This window comes from Mandrillus leucophaeus, unplaced genomic scaffold, assembly GCF_000951045.1.
Source record: "Mandrillus leucophaeus isolate KB7577 unplaced genomic scaffold, Mleu.le_1.0 Scaffold15, whole genome shotgun sequence".
Lineage (NCBI taxonomy): Eukaryota > Metazoa > Chordata > Mammalia > Primates > Cercopithecidae > Mandrillus > Mandrillus leucophaeus.
In genome coordinates this window covers 7,552,960-7,568,714 of record NW_012101476.1, presented here as the reverse complement: position 1 = coordinate 7,568,714, position 15,755 = coordinate 7,552,960, and the positions used below count along the sequence as shown (strand labels likewise).

General features: G+C 53.4%; 1 protein-coding gene and 1 long non-coding RNA gene across 4 annotated transcripts in view; one reads left to right on the top strand and one right to left on the bottom strand.

Moving 5' to 3' along the window:
* Positions 1 to 1,559: 1,559 nt before the first annotated feature.
* On the bottom strand, positions 1,560 to 2,755 carry LOC105535711. 2 transcript variants are annotated; one of them, XR_001005487.1, is made up of 2 exons: positions 2,497 to 2,728; positions 1,560 to 2,054 (listed from the first exon to the last, which is right to left on the bottom strand). It is a non-coding gene; the product is annotated as an uncharacterized LOC105535711 (long non-coding RNA). The 2 variants fall into 2 exon arrangements; XR_001005488.1 differs by having other exon boundaries at positions 1,561 to 2,054; positions 2,437 to 2,755.
* Positions 2,756 to 3,964: 1,209 nt separating this feature from the next.
* The window catches only part of GATA3 (GATA binding protein 3), a 20,826-nt gene continuing 9,035 nt past the window's right edge, over positions 3,965 to 15,755 (top strand). Inside the window, exons 1-4 of one of the 2 annotated variants that reach the window (XM_011974903.1) lie at positions 3,965 to 4,208; positions 4,612 to 5,221; positions 7,618 to 8,154; positions 13,370 to 13,512. In XM_011974903.1, coding sequence (XP_011830293.1) covers positions 4,981 to 5,221; positions 7,618 to 8,154; positions 13,370 to 13,512 — 921 coding nt within the window. In that variant the 5' untranslated portion in view covers positions 3,965 to 4,208; positions 4,612 to 4,980. Of the gene's footprint in view, positions 4,209 to 4,611; positions 5,222 to 7,617; positions 8,155 to 13,366; positions 13,513 to 15,755 lie in introns of both variants that reach the window. The other variant, XM_011974902.1, reaches the window with a different exon arrangement.

Genomic DNA, 15,755 nt, shown 5'->3' with positions numbered 1-15,755 from the left:
GGACTCGGCGGCGCGGCTCGGCTCCGCTTCTTTCTCCTGCCTGCAAATATTTGCTGCCTTGCTGGAAATCCGACGATTTCGCGCGCGCTCTGCTTGCAAAGTCTTTAAGTAAACACGCTCAAATGACCGCCCCGGGCGACCCGAGGCACACTGTCTCCCCCTGCGCGGGATTAGAAACTTTAGGACTTCGACCCCGGGGCTCCACTTTGCCGGTTACCCAGGTCCGGCAGCGCGCGGGCGCCCGGGGCCGGTTCTCCAGGCACCTCGGCCCCGCGGAGCTCGCCTGGAAGCATCGGTTGCCTGGCTCGGGTGGGTGGCGCGAGCATCTCCGCACCCTGGGTCCGTAGCCCTAGGGTTTAGCCCCGGAAAGCCGCGACTCCTCTCTGCGCCATGGCCTCTGCTTTCTGTACCCGACTGGGTTTCCCCACTTCCAACGGGACAGGGTCTCTTCGCCCCTGGGAGGGCGGGTGGGAGGGACTTGCACGTGGGCATGTGTTTAGGGGTGTGTGTGGGTCCCAGCTTAACCCCTACCGAGCGGAGAAACTCCGGCTCCATTTCTCACCTTTTCCCCAAGAGGACACACATACCCGGCTCAACTTGACGCCTAAAGCAGCCGCTTCCAGGCCTGGGGTTTCGGATAGGCCAAGCCGGCTGCCACCGCCCCGCACGCCGCCCCGGGCCCCGGCTCCTCTCCAGGCGGTGGCCGTGCCGTCGCCTGCTCGATTGCGGGATGCTTGCTCCCAGGGTCCTAGGCGTCCAGGTTGATCGCCAGTCCCTTACCCTGGTGAGGGAGGCCTTGTGCCCTACAGAAGCCCCGGGCCCTGCAGCGGCGGCGGCGGCGGCATCCTCCTGGTCGCCTCCTCGCTTTCCTCCACCCGACCTCCGCTGGCTGCTCCTTGGGAGGAAGGGGACTCGCTAGACCAGGCCGAGGCCCAGGTACCTGGGGAGGGGTCGCGTCAGGTCTGCGGGAAGGCGCTCAGGCTCCTCCGCAGGAGGCCAGGATCAGCTTTGTGGCTGTGGCACAGGGAGAATCAGGACCACCTTTTCCCCCTTCCCCCCGGCCAGGAGCCCCCTTCCCCTCCCCCGCCCGCCAAGGGAGGAGGAAGCCCGGCCTGCTCTTGCTGGCGAGGCGGGTCATGCCGGCGCCGGGCCTGGCCCGGACCCCCGCAGCCCGACTCTCCGCCTCAGGCCACGCGCCACAGCCTCTCCAACCTCGATCCCTTCCCCCTTCCTTCCCCGTGGGTCCCGGGGCCGACCTCGGCCCTCCCTCCTCGGTATCCCCCTCCCATCCTTTTCCCTCCCCCGCTGCCCTGTGCTCCGGGCTCCGGGGCTGGGCCCGTGACGTCAAACCCAGTGTGGCGTCGGCGAGACTGGCCGGCGCGGGCCATCAAAAGAGCAACGTCCTCTCTCCCAATTACCCACTGTCAGTCCGGGAACAGGGGCGGACCGGCTGGGAATTAAATGTTAAATACCCCCTACCGGCTGGCTCCATTACCCGGGGCATCCAGCCCCAGGCCCCCCACCCCTCTCTGCCAGCCTCAAACCACCCAGACCAAGAAGGGCCTTCGAAGATTTTTTATTTTTCTAAAGGTGGGGGTTGCTGTTCTCCATCCCCGGCCAGTCCGACTTGGTGCTGGCAACTGAATTTAAACGAATAATCCCCATTTCCCCATCCAAAATTAGCGGAGAGGCGCCTCCGCACCGGAAGGCCTCCTCACCAGTCTTTTCTTTTTGTCTTTAAAATAATTCTTAGCCTCAGAAGTTAGCATTTTGAAGACCTGGCATCCGCAGCGTTTCTGTCGCGGGGACTTCTCTCTTCGGCTCTGAGGTCTCCGCGCGCAGGACCCAGGGCTGCTCTTGGTTTTACGCGTGGCTGTAAGCTGGGCTCACGCTGCGTGGCGCATCCACCCCCCGATTGACGGGCGGAGAAACATTTTTCATTTTTTCTTTCAGCTTCTATCCTTCATCTTAATCCCGGGCTTCTTAGCAAAAAATGCATGTGCGTTCGTTTCTCCTTGTCTATGGAGAGGTTTCCGGTGAATGTTAGACAGCAACTAAATAATTAAAAGGTTTAGAGAGCGCTGTGAGCAGGAGAAGATGCGGGCAGCTTGGCTGGCCCAGGAGAGACGAGTGGTCAGAGAATGAAAGGAAAATCGATGCCTCTTAACTGGGCCGCCTAATAACGGGAGACCAAGTGAGCTCAGGAGAAACGTGGGGGGAGAGCTTTCTTTAAAAAAAATTAGGGTTCTTTCTTTCTGTCCTATATATGGAAATTCAGCCCTGATTTCAAACAAACATCAGATTTAAGAAGGTGAGGACTCCAAAGAAGATCCAAACGCAAGACCAGGAAGAGCTACGTTTCCACTACTTCTTCCAATACATTTCACTAACCTTTCTACAGAGACAGTGTTTTAAAACACGACAACCCTCACACACCAAGTTGAAGCTGAATATTGATGTTCCTTCACCGCATGAAAGGAATCCTTCAGAACTTACTTTCAGGGACGGCTTCTTCTATCTCGAATTTTTGCATTTGTAGGGAATTTTATGGGGTAGAGGAGCGAAGAGGGACCAATGTCTCCAAATAAAACCCCAAATTAAGGTCTCAGCCCCATCCGTGGGATAGCCTGCGGGGGAACCCACTCCCTCTCCTCGCAGCATTGCCCTGGGGGCGAGCAGAGAGTGGATTTGGAGTCTTCTTTTCCCGCCTGACCCCTGATCGCCCGAGCAGCATTTTCGGGCCGGCGGCTGCAGCCACCCAGGCGCCACTAGGGGATGCAGTGGCTCAAAGGACCGAGCGGGCCGTGCAGGTTGGAGCCCGCGGGGCGGGCCAATCGCGGCTAGTTCGCAGCCTCGCCCGCTGATTGGCCCCTCGCTGCCCCGCCCCTTCTCGCCCCGCCCCCCTCTCTGGGGCGCCTTGCAGCCGTGTGCCCTCCGCGCCGGGGTGCCCATTGCGCAGAGCGTGGCCTGGAGACCCGCGAGCCGGGAAAGGTCGCCGAGGAGTCCCGACCAGAGGCCGGGGTTGGGGTCGGTGCAGACTGAGGGCTGGTTTCTTCGACTGGGGGAGAAACGCCGGGAGCCAGAGTAAGTAGGGCTCCGGGCGGGGCGAAAGGAAAAGTTGGGTTCCTGGAGTGAAGATCGAATTCTTTCTGTCCGTCTACACTGAGCGTACTCGGGGAATGAGTTAGAGCCAGTCTCTTCCTCCCCTCCCCTCCCCCCTTCTAATCCCTCACTGTTGCCACTCAAGTCAAAAGCACACATTGATTACAAATATTAGGTCTGGAAAGGGCAGCTGCAACAGCTGAAGCGTGTTCACTCTGGGGGCTCGAGAGCGCAGAAGGCTCGGGAAAGAGGTGACAGTGACAACAAAATTGACACGGGCGCTCCAGTCAAAGGCATCTCTCCTTTACCCGATGCCTCACCCTCTTAGGAAGTCGGCCGGAGAGGCAAATCTCAAAGCACCTTCACACGAAACATTTTGTTTTTCTGATCAATTTAACGCGCACGTCTCTCCACATCGCTGCGCTCTCCCAAACAGTCTGCATTGGATCCTAATAACGATCCATGCGTGCCTATTGTTCAAAAGTCTGAAAAAGAAAAATCTGCCCATCGAAATGAACTTCATGAATGGGGCAGGCTGGCTGCACTGGGACAGAATCGTCCACCCGACCCGAATGAATCGGCAGGAGCCGCGGCCACATTTAAAGGGCCAGAGCGCGCGTTCCCTCCCGTCCGCCCCCAAGCCCCGCGGGCCTCGCCCACCATGCCCGCCGCCCCTCCGCCTGCGGCCGCCCTCTGCGGCGCCCCTTTCCGGTCAGTGGAGGGGCGGGAGGAGGGGCGGGGGTGCGCGGGGCGGGGGGAGAAGTCCTGGAGCCGGTTTGGGTTGCAGTTTCCTTGTGCCGGGGATCCTGTCCCCTACTCGCCAGCGCCAGGCTCCTCCCCCCTCGGCGCGGATGACACTAGAACCTCCTTAAGTTGCGTCGCGCCACAGCTGTCTGCGAACACTGAGCTGCCTGGCGCCGTCTTGATACTTTCAGAAAGAATGCATTCCCTGTAAAAAAAAAAAAAAAAAAAAATACTGAGAGAGGGAGAGAGAGAGAGAAGAAGTGAGAGAGACGGAGGGAGAGCGAGACAGAGCGAGCTACGCAATCTGACCGAGCAGGTCGTACGCCGCCGCCTCCTCCTCCTCTCTGCTCTTCGCTACCCAGGTTGGTACTGGTGACTTTTTTTTTTTTTTTTTTTTTACGTTTTATTTTTTGCCCCCAACCACTTGGGAGGACGTAAAGCAATTTTAGAAACTCAACTCTCCTCTTTTGGAGGTTTTCTAGGTGCTGAGGGGACGGTCCCGGGACCGGTGTCCCCGAGGGAGGGACTTGTCCTCCAACTTTCAACAGTCAGCCCCGGGACTTGTCCTCCAAGTTGCTCAGCCAGCCCCGGCTCCCGCGAGTCGGGCTGCAGGGACGTCCCCGAGAGTCCTGCGGGCTCCCTGGCCGTTTCCCCGCGCGCCTGTGCGGGTCTCGGGTTCGCTGGGCGGGCGGGCGGCGCGAAGGGAGGTGGTGCCACTCCAGCAACCCAGGGGCTCATCCAGGTCTCCCCTTCTCTCCCTTGCAGGTGACCCAGGAAGGGACTCCGCCTCGGAGCGGCTGAGGACCCCGGTGCAGAGGAGCCTGGCTCGCAGAATTCCAGAGTCGTCGCCCCTTTTTACAACCTGGTTCCCTTTTATCCTGCCGTACCCAGTTTTTGGATTTTTGTCTTCCCCGTCTTCTCTTTGCTAAAAGACCCCTCCAAGATTATTTTTTAAAAATCCTCTCCTTTGCTCACCTTTGCTTCCCAGCCTTCCCATCCCCCCACCGAAAGCAAATCATTCAACGACCCCCGACCCTCCGACGGCAGGAGCCCCCCGACCTCCCAGGCCGACCGCCCTCCCTCCCCGCGCGCGGGTTCCGGGCCCGGCGAGAGGGCGCGAGCGCAGCCGAGGCCATGGAGGTGACGGCAGACCAGCCGCGCTGGGTAAGCCACCACCACCCCGCCGTGCTCAACGGGCAGCACCCGGACACGCACCACCCGGGCCTCGGCCACTCCTACATGGACCCGGCGCAGTACCCGCTGCCGGAGGAGGTGGATGTGCTTTTTAACATCGACGGTCAAGGCAACCACGTCCCGCCCTACTACGGAAACTCGGTCAGGGCCACGGTGCAGAGGTACCCTCCGACCCACCACGGTGAGTGCGCCCGGGGTGCAGGGGCTCTTGTCGGCTGCGTCAGTCGTCCCGGCTCGGGGAGATCGGGAAGGACCTGAGGGCGGGGAGAGGTCAATCGAAAGCCCCCATCTGCCGTTCCTGGTTCATTTACAAAAAAATTGGGGCCCGGAAATAGGCAAGGAAGGCCTCTGGCTCGTCGCGAGAGTGTGTTTTGAAACAGTCGCAGCAGGCGCCTCTCCCGGCTGGTGGCCCTGTGGCCTGGCGCTCACCTGGCGGGCTCCAGGCCGCAGCCCTTCGTTCCTGCGCGGCTGCAGGTTTTCGGGGGTCTCGGGATGTCCCCAGGCGTGGGGTGCCCTGGCTCTGTCTCCACGGGTCCGGGCTCTCTGGGCCCGGTAGCCAGCGCCGGCCAAGCCCGGCTGGAACCCGGCTCTTCCAAAAAACCTGGCGTTCCCTGTTACCCGCTAGCTCTTTCTAGGGGGGTGGCCTCTGCCAGCGTCCCTCAATTCACACATTTTCAGAAAGGCCCCAGAGACTTATTTATTCACACCCTTCTCCTTGACCTTTTCCCAAAGCTAGTGCCTTTGGTTTTTAGACAGGTCTCCTACCTCTTGGCTTCAGGAATGGAATTCTGATGCTGAAGGGATTTGGAGGGGAAGACCCTTGTCTTAAGTTTGAGGGATCTGACGTTTCCCAGATTCCCGGCTGCACAGAATTTTCCTGCATCTTTGCTTTCAAGTTGCCTCCATGCCTGCAACTCTTGTCTTATACTCTGTCTCTGGGTACTGCCCTCCACTAACCTCCCACCTAAGATGTAGCATACACCCCCGTTTAAATAGAGGCAATTCCAGAACCACCTCTTTCCCCCTTTCACCTGGAGAAGTTTAGGAGAGTTCTGAAATGTAAAAAAAGAAGACCGGGCCTGTGTAGTTTGAGGAAAAAATGATGGAATACTTTCCAGCTCTAAGTTTGTTCCTAAAGAAGAAACCGGGGCAAAACATGGGTCAGAAAAAGTGTGAGGCTTTCTGAGTCCAGCCAGACCGAATTCTGCCCTGATCCCCCTACTTAGAGCCTGCCTTGGCACCGATGACATAGCCCCTCCGGCAGCAGGCGTCCTCTACCCTGCTGTCGCCAGGTTTTAAACAATCGTTTCTGCGGATGGGGCGCTCTCTGCCCACGTTCGGTGCAGATCAACAGTTAAGTGGAAATGCGGTAGAGGCAGACTTAATATTATTTACTATACTACTTCCTGCATAATATGAATCTTGACCCTTGGTGTTCAGAGAACTCTCTTTCCCTCCCCACTCCCCTCCCCTTCCTCTCTCTTAAGTTTAGTTTCAGTATTGTTCTTAATGGTTGAATCGAATGTCAAATGCTGAGGCAGGTACCGGATTTAAAGATCAAGAAGTGTGTGGATTTGCACTTGCTTTTTAAATGAACCCCTCAGAGTGTATGCGTTACAGCTACTTTAAGAGTGTGTGTTTTAAATGAAGGCTAAGCAGACTCTGTGTCTGAGTCATCTTTGATTTAAAATATATACATCAACTGGAATTTTGTGTCTTTGGGGCTCAGGTGAAAATTCACCTATGGCACTGGTGGGATCATAGCTTTATTGAGGGTGCATGGGGCTTATATTATCTCCTTCTCCTTTAGGATTTGGGAGGGCGAGAAAAGTAGAGAAAACGGCCATCCCAGGGTCCAGCCTTGTGAACTTTCTCCAACAACCCAAGCAATGAAAATGTCCCTGCAAATCCCATTTTAGGCCTTTTGCAGGCAGCCTGGCTGATTCTGAGCAAGCACTGGGTTAGGTTTCCGGGAACTAACCCTGAAAGTCTTCTGACTTCTGTCCCAAGGCCTCTCCTTCCTGCACTCAGTGCTGGGAGCTGGGCCTGACTCCAGGGTCTTTTTCTGGTGTGGAGCAGTTGTGTGGCCGGGCTCCATCCTTCAGGCCTCCTCACTCACAGCCGGCTCTCTTATCAGGCTGACTGGGATTAAGTCCGAGGCAGGGAACTCAGGGCCATTGAAGGAAACCCATAAATCAAGTCAGGTTCTAGAGAGAGACTTTGGGGAATGTGATTTAGGCAGTGTATCTGGAGAGGCCAAATAAGCAAAGGGGCCCTTCACTCTGCAGCAACCTCTCGGGTGTCAGCCACAGGCCCTTCATTCTGCTGGATTTGATGGGACATCCCTGTGGGAGACAGGGGTGAAGGATTCTGTCCCCAGCCTGACCCCCAGGTGTGCCAGGCAGGTACTCCTGGGACCACTGGGATGAGAGAGCCGGCCTGAGCCCTTGTCTGTGCTTGGACTTTTGCTGAAAGGGAGGCCGGTGCGAGGGAGAGAGTCCCCAGGTGTCCCTGACGGCCTTGCAGGGTCACACTCACCCTCCTTCTCTCTCCCGCCCTTTCCCCGCTGCCCCACAGGGAGCCAGGTGTGCCGCCCGCCTCTGCTTCATGGATCCCTGCCCTGGCTGGACGGCGGCAAAGCCCTGAGCAGCCACCACGCTGCCTCCCCCTGGAACCTCAGCCCCTTCTCCAAGACGTCCATCCACCACGGCTCCCCGGGGCCCCTCTCCGTCTATCCCCCGGCCTCGTCCTCCTCCCTGTCGGGGGGCCACGCCAGCCCGCACCTCTTCACCTTCCCGCCCACCCCACCTAAAGACGTCTCCCCGGACCCCTCGCTGTCCACCCCGGGCTCGGCCGGCTCGGCCCGGCAGGACGAGAAAGAGTGCCTCAAGTACCAGGTGCCGCTGCCCGACAGCATGAAGCTGGAGTCGTCCCACTCCCGTGGCAGCATGACCGCCCTGGGGGGGGCCTCCTCGTCGGCCCACCACCCCATCACCACCTACCCGCCCTACGTGCCCGAGTACAGCTCCGGACTCTTCCCCCCCAGCAGTCTGCTGGGCGGCTCCCCCACCGGCTTCGGATGCAAGTCCAGGCCCAAGGCCCGGTCCAGCACAGGTAGGAGCCAGCTCTCCCCTGGGGCCTTTTCTTCTCCTCCCTCCTCCTCTTTTCCTCAATCCAGGACCGCACCCAGAGGGACCCCTCAGGGGAGCCGGTGTGTCCCAAAGCCTGCTGAGATGCCATTTCTTCCTATTCTTCGTGCCGGGAAGGCACTGCATGTCCTGCCATCCTAGCTCACGCCTGGCTTCGGAAGCAGCGGGGAAGTGGGATCTGATTTAAAACCCCCCAATGAGCTGGGAAAGGAAAAAGACAAACAAAATCAAAGTCGTGCCCTCTTCCGCCTGTGGCGGGGCTGCTGGATTCGGTTGGTAACTTTTAGTCAGTTTCCAAGACCAAATGGAAGGCCGAGGGAATAAATCTTGAGTGTTTCATGCTAAAACGAAACCTCCTTAAGCCTAAACAAACACAGGTCCCTCTATGACCCCTTTGGCCTCTGTCATTCTGACTGTTCCTCTCGCTCAGCTCAAAGGGGACCGTGCAGTGAGGACAGTCCTTTATCAGACATGTAGATGCAAAGTGTGTGTGCAAGAGCCTGGCCAAAGCTGCACACATATTCTCTGCGTGGAAAAGGGGGCTCTCAGCTGAACCGAGAGAAAGCGGTGGCTTTGCACTGGGGAAGCCGAGTTGAAAGAAAATCAAATATTGCCTGGCCCAGTTAGTTACCTGAAGCGTCTCCTAGAGCTCTCAGGGCAGGCAGGGGCAGGAAGCCGTATTAGGACATATTGCTTGGCTGAGCTGCAGCCAGAAGAGGTAGAAAGGAACGGAAAAGTGCTCCAGGTGTGCATCTCAGTTTCCTGTGCTCTGTTGCTTTCCAAAATGCAAGCGCTGCCTAGCAGCACGCTGCATTTTTATTCAATTGGTGTCATTACTTGCATGAAAAAAACCCCCACACAAAATACTTTGGCTTTAAAAATCAATCAATCCATCACCAATTCCATTTCTAACCAAAGTAATCGAATCCAAAGAGAGCTAGGGATTCTCTGAGATCGATTTAACTGTGTTTTTAGACAGGGTTTGGTGAAGATTTTGATGTCTCCTTAGGCGTGTCCATTTCAGAGTGGGCATCTCTTCCCTGATCCACTCCGGGTATCTTGCCTCTGCTCTCTCTCTGTATAGATCCTACATAGAAAGCAGTCGTGAAAATCACTTGTCTTTTAGGGATGGGATGAGCAGCCTTGAAATCGAGCTCCCAAAGCTCGGGTTTGAAAAACTTCAGAGGGAGTACTCTGGGAGCCCAGTGACCATGAGATCGGTTTTCAGGGTTTTTTTCCAGGGTGACATTCACTCTGACTGCCTGAGCAGGACTGTCTCTATTTAGTTGATATGTTTTAGCTAATCCAATTATTTTCAGACTGCTGCACGCGACAGTTGCATTGTTTATCCCGAGCCAGGAACTTTAATAGAGTCCGGATGCGGTTAGGCTGACAGAAGAACTCAGACCTGCATGTTCAGTACATGAAAGTAGGCAGGAGGGAGAGGGAGGCAGGCTAGCTGGTGGAGTCAAAAAGAAAGCAAGAGGCCGGGAGAGCTGGAGGCACAAAGTGGCCGCAGTGCCTGGCAGGGGCTGGGCTTGGGGGTGGAGGGAAGGATTAAGGAGAAGTGGGGTGCAGCTCGACTCAGAAACACAGGCTGGGGCGCTAAATCTAAAGAGAGCAGAGCTGTGCATTTTGAGGTCATGATGGGATTTCTTTTCTTCTTCTTCTTCTTCTTCTTTTTTTTTTTTTTTTTTTTTTTAAAGTTCTCTTTTCTGGTAAGGCTATGAGGTTGGGGAGAGCTCGTGGTATCTGAGGCCGGGGTAGTGGTTTGTGCGGGGGGGAGGGGACAGAGTGACTTTTCCAAGATACTCTGGTTTCTTTACCCTCATTTCCGTGTTTGATTTCTCCCCCTCTTGTGCACACTTTCTGCCTTAAGTCTAGTCTTTTCTTTCCTCTCATTTCTTTCTGTGAGACTCTGAACATGGAGGGGAGAAAGAGAGGGCCGTGGTTTCCCTAAGCCAGAGCTAGGAATACCGATACACCGATTTTGGTTTTTTGGCAAGGGGGAGAGGAGGCCATTGCAATTTGGCCTTTTTACTTCCTCCTTCTTAATTCCTTTCTCACAGTCATGAAAACCAAGAACAGCACACCTGGCAGGGGCGGCGAGAGAGCTGGGACTTTTGGGAGTGTGGAGGGGAAGTTTTGAGAAGCCCCTCCTTGTGCAGGGGGTGGAGGTGGTGGGAATTCTTGAGGAGGGGATTCTCTTGGTTTTAGTGGTTGCTTTCTCTCTCTCTCTATTTTTTTCCCCCTTCAACCTCTTCTTTGCAAATGCATTTGCTGAAGGAGGACACAGAGAAGAGAGAGTTTTTGGGGTTGTCGCTGGAAACGGTTGAAGTTGTGGTTAGGGCACCTATTGCTGTCTTAACGCCTAGGCTTTCGGGCCTGGGACGAAGCTTTTGCAAACAAAAGACAGAGTCTTTGTATCCAGGGCCGCTTCTTAGCTCCCCTGCCACCTTTCCAGTTGGGCATCTCCCTCCACCGTCCTCTGATCAAGCTCCTGTCCTGCTCCCTACCCCCTCCCACAGCCTGGTTTCAGGGTTTCAGGCCAAGGCGGAGTAAGAGGCGTTTGCCAGCAGCTGTTGAATGTCAAGAGGCCTCGCAGCTCTGTGGTTCTTGTCACCTAAGAGAGAGGTGTCTGCCTGAGCAGCTCACAACAGGCAGGGGTGAGGAGTGGGGAGGAAAGAAGGCAGGAGAGAGTCAGGGCCTCCATTAGGAAAATTGGCTGTTTGCTGAAGTCACAGACCAGAGGCAGCAAGGAAAAAAGAAGAAGAAAAGCCCATAGAGGCAATGGCAAACTTGCCGAGTGAATCAAGACAGAAAATTGCCCTAGTGTGCAGATCCTTGTTGAAGAGGTAACCGTTGCTAGCTTTCAAGGTGTTTCTGAAAAGGAAGCTATCACCCTCCCCAGCGCGCTGCAAATGAAAGGAAATCAGACTGATCACGTCAGACTGGGAGGTCCCCCAGCGCCAGGGTGCCCAGGAGCCGGGTGGCAACCACGCTCCCCGCCTCCAGCCACAGCGGCCTCTCTTCACACTGCCCTCTGCCCAGTGCCCAAGTAGGGGAGGAGCCCTAAGGGGTCCCCTGTCTGCACAGGGTGGGTAGTGGGCCTGCAGTCCTAGCTGGGACAGGGCCAGTGCTGCCCTAGAAGGAGCTAACCCAGAGGCCACCGGGGACACAAAAAGGCAGGCCTGTGGCCTCCTGGCTTGGGCTGTAGCCGGCTGCTCGCCCACTCACCCTTCACTCTTTCCTTCCAGCCTCCCCCACATCCAGTCTGCCACATCCCTCAGGCTTTTGACCCCAACTGAAAGGTATCTGGGTGTGATTCAGGCCTGAGTCTTTTTCAAGAACTGAGAAGAGTCGTTGGGTACTTAGGAAGGCGCCTTTGGCACACACTGCGGCATGTTTGTGTTTAATCTCAGGGGTTCTGGGGCACAGCGAAGGCACTCTGGGGACCCTAGGTTAAGAACCTTTTGGAATGTAGAGCAAAAAAAAAAAAAAAAAAAAAAAAAAACCCTTCTTATTTCCTCAATTTTTTTTTTTTTTTTTTTTTTTTAAAAAGCAAAGTAGACAAAAACTAGTGAGCACCATCCCTGAGTCTCATGGAAAAGGGTGCAAGACCTTCTTCCATTTGCAAAAGACTTTAACTTTCCTAAAGAACTTCTCCCTGGAGAGGATCACAGGCCCCCAAGTGTGAACCCCCCCTAGATCCCTCCTACTTGGTCTGGGGCTTTCCAAAGGCCCAATAGGTCCCGTATCTGCCAAGGCAGATTTTTCCTCCTTTCAGGGGAATCAAAATTCTAAGGACCCTACTGGGTTCTCTTTTTCCACCCCAGTGGTCCAGGCAGGTTGGAGGTCATTAATTACTCTCTTAAAACAAAACAGTCTTCAGGGCTCATTTTTCTTCCTTACCCACCCTCCAGGCTCCTCCTCTGGGCCTCCCCTCTCTGGGGGACCAACTGGAGTTGAGCCTCCTGTTCCTGCAGGGAAGGGGAGTCCTGGCTTTCTCCCGGCACCAAGACACTGGGCACTAGAGACCCAGGTGTCCCTGGGCCCCCCAGAAGCAAGGAGATTCTCCTAGAAAGCATCTTTCTCTTTGTCCTGCAGAAGTTGAAATCAGTGAGCAAACTCCCCCGTGTCTTGAAATGGTAATTTAAGGGATTCTTCTAAGGAGTTTTCTGGGTGGGTCTGGGTCCTTTTCCAGCCTGGGCTGAGGGAGTGAATATGCGGCTCAAACTCCCTACCGGCCTGGCCGGTTTTTCGTTTATTTTGTTTGTTTGTGTTTTTGGAAAAAGAGAAACTGCAGGCAGGCCTTGGTTAATGAGCAGCCACCCCCCTTCGTTAACTTGCCTCTTCTGATCTTCCTCTGATTGGCTTCACTCTGTCCTCCCAAACCTTCCCTTTTCCTTTTTCCCTCCCTCCCCGTCTTCCGGGTTCCCCGCCTAAAGTTTGCATCTCCCCCCTGCACACCCTGGCTGGGGTCATACTTTAACTTCAGTCTCTGTAACAGTGGCTGGAAAGCTATGGAAACCCCTGCTGGGTCCTAATCGCTTCCTCTCCGGCCGGGGACGTTTACAGTTTGATTGGAAGTAAAATCTAAAACCTTAGCTACTGAAATCAATCAGCCGATTGATCAATCTATACATCTATTTATTATCTGTTCACCTATCTCGCCATTGATTAATCCTTCCTTTCCCCCATCCTAATCTTCATTATTTAATCAATCTCTATAGACAGACCCATGATGATAATGGGTCACCTTTGTCTTCCTTTTTTTCCTTCGAGGGAAATGAATGGAATGTTTGGCTTTTGCCACCATCCAGGGCTCAGGATTTTCTCAGGGAAGTAGTTGAGCTGGAATCTGCGTTCCTTCTCGGTCCTGCCCGATCTTCTCCATCAAGTCGGGCAAGCCAAGAACAGGGTTCTGTTGCAACGATGCATCTGCCCCTTCTGCGGGCGCCTCTATGTGTGTAGGGGGAGCGGTCACGCGGGGACAGCATTCCCCAGCTCAACTTTGGAGCGTCTTGGAAAGAGGTGGGGGGTGGACACGCTCCCCAAAAGAGGAAGGAGAAGGAAAAAAGTTCTCCATTTTACTTTTCTTCCCCCAGTTCCAAATGCTGTCAGCCTTCCCGCGTGTTTTCCTTCCGTAAGTGGCTTATCTGTGCTTTTGTTTCCAGAAGGCAGGGAGTGTGTGAACTGCGGAGCAACCTCGACCCCACTGTGGCGGCGAGATGGCACGGGGCATTACCTGTGCAATGCCTGTGGGCTCTACCACAAAATGAACGGACAGAACCGGCCCCTCATTAAGCCCAAGCGAAGGCTGGTAAGTTCTCGGGAAGGGATGGATTCCACGCTGACCATTCCCGGTTTCTCATTTCCTCTCTTCCGGAAGGACAGCTTTCTGCAGGAAATTGATTGACAGGATAGCCTCCAATCGTGTCAGCTGGCTTGGGATAGTATTTTTTTTTTATTTTTTTTTTCAAATTTGATACACAGAACAACTCTTTTTCCCCATCCGTGTTTCTTAAGTCACTTGTGAAAATTTTAAGGAGACTGAATTCTTGGTTATCAAATCTGCAGTGTATTCCTGAATAGAGTAATGGTATGAACAGGACCAGAGCAGCTGGTTTACATGTATTGATGAGCACTGTTTGACAGGTAGAGACATTTAGTATGAGGATAGAATGTTCCAGAATGGGTTCCTGAAGTTGTGGTGTGTGGCTTCCCAGGAAGGATCACAGACCCGGTGCAGTGGATGGACTTGTTATGCTAATGCTTCAAAATGGTTGGAGCTGATTACATGAATTTCACAGGCTTCACCAGCAACCAGTGAGCCTAATGCCACCTTCCTTTCTTGGTCTCAGCATTTGAGAACTTTCCACAGGCAATTCCTGTGGGCAACGTCGTGTGAGTCCTCTCATACCTGGCATTTGCTCTTATTTTCTCTTTGAACTACTACCAGAGGATAGTTTTTTCCCTCCTCTCTCATTTTTCTTTAAAAAACTTTTGAAGCATGAGGGATCCTTGAGAAAACCTGGCTCTGTCAAGCATTTATAAGGAAGACTCACAAGGGACATTCATTTGCAAGCTCCTCTTTGGAAGTTTGAATAGTGAATGTACGCGACAGACAAATAACAACTCTAGCCACAGCTAAGAGATCAAAATGTGAATGTGGTGCTGACATTCACCAAGTAGATATGGGAGGAGGGGATTTCCCCATGTAGATTAATGGATACATGAGCATCCATCAATTTCTAAGAGAGGAAAAAGAACACCTTTGTATTCTTTTTAAAGAATTATTTGCCCTCCCCATCAGATTGTAGTGCAACTCAACACGTTTCACATCCTCTTTTGAAGAAGGAAAAACTTTCTTTTTTTTTTTGAGATAGAGTCTCACTCTGTCACCCAGGCTGGAGTGCAGTGGCACAATCTCGGCTCACTGTGACCTCCACCTCCCAGGTCCAAGCAAGTCTCCTGTCTCAGCCTCCCGAGTAGCTGGAACTACGGGCACCCGCCCCCACACCTGGCAAATTTTTGTATTTTCAGTAGAGACAGGGTTTCGCCTTGTTGGCCAGGCTGCTCTCAAACTCCTGACCGCAGGTAATCTACCCACCTTGGCCTCCCAGAGTGCTGGGATTACAGGCATGAGCCACCGCTCCCGGCCGAAGAAGGAAAACTTTCTAGGGATGGAAATGTCCACATGACTTTAATCTTTGACAATCCTGGATATCTAGGCTTTATTCTTTCTGATCTTTGCCCCCTTCTCCAACTTTCTCAACCTTCCCCCAGCTCTCCTCCTGCAGTTTGGTTTTTTTTTTTTTTTCCTTTCTCTCATGTGCAAAGCTGACTTCCTAGGAAAAAGCTGCCGGATATCTGAGCGCTGGAGATAACTCATAAACAACAACTCAGCTTCCCCAACCTAAACACCAAGATGTTTGAACGTATCAGAACAAGAAGTGTTTGAAAAAAAAAAAAAAGGCTAGAGGTGTTAGTGCAGAATGAATATGATCGCACCACAAAAGAATGTTTTGAATCACTCAAAAACCTGGCCCTAGTAAAAAAAAAAAAAAAAAAAAAAGAGAGAGAGAGAAAGAGAGAGAGAGAAAAAAAAAACCAACAAAAACCTTCTTGTTAAAATGTGTCTTGGTACCATTATAGGTTTTTTTGTTGTTGTTGTTTTGTTTTTGTTTTTTTTTTTTTAAATAAAAGTAAAGAAGGCAAAAGAGAGGGATTAAAAGTCTTAAGGCATGGGCTGATTGGTGAGCAAAAGTTTATTTGACATTTTCTTGGGTTTTCTTCTTGTGTCTGGTCAGATTGCAGAGGAGGATCGTACTTCCATTTTATACAATTTTGTCTCCACTCACCTTTCATAGGAAAGCTCTAGAACTCTGAGTAATAATTGCTTTGAATTTTAGAGTTCAATGACTGTCACATTTTTCATCTGTCTTTTCTTTCTTAATCATCTGTCTTGGGCGGTTTGATGTTTTTAGTTCTATAGAATTCATAAGCTACAGGGAGATAGAGCACAGGACACATTCAGATTTCTCTCTCTCTCTCTCTCTCTCT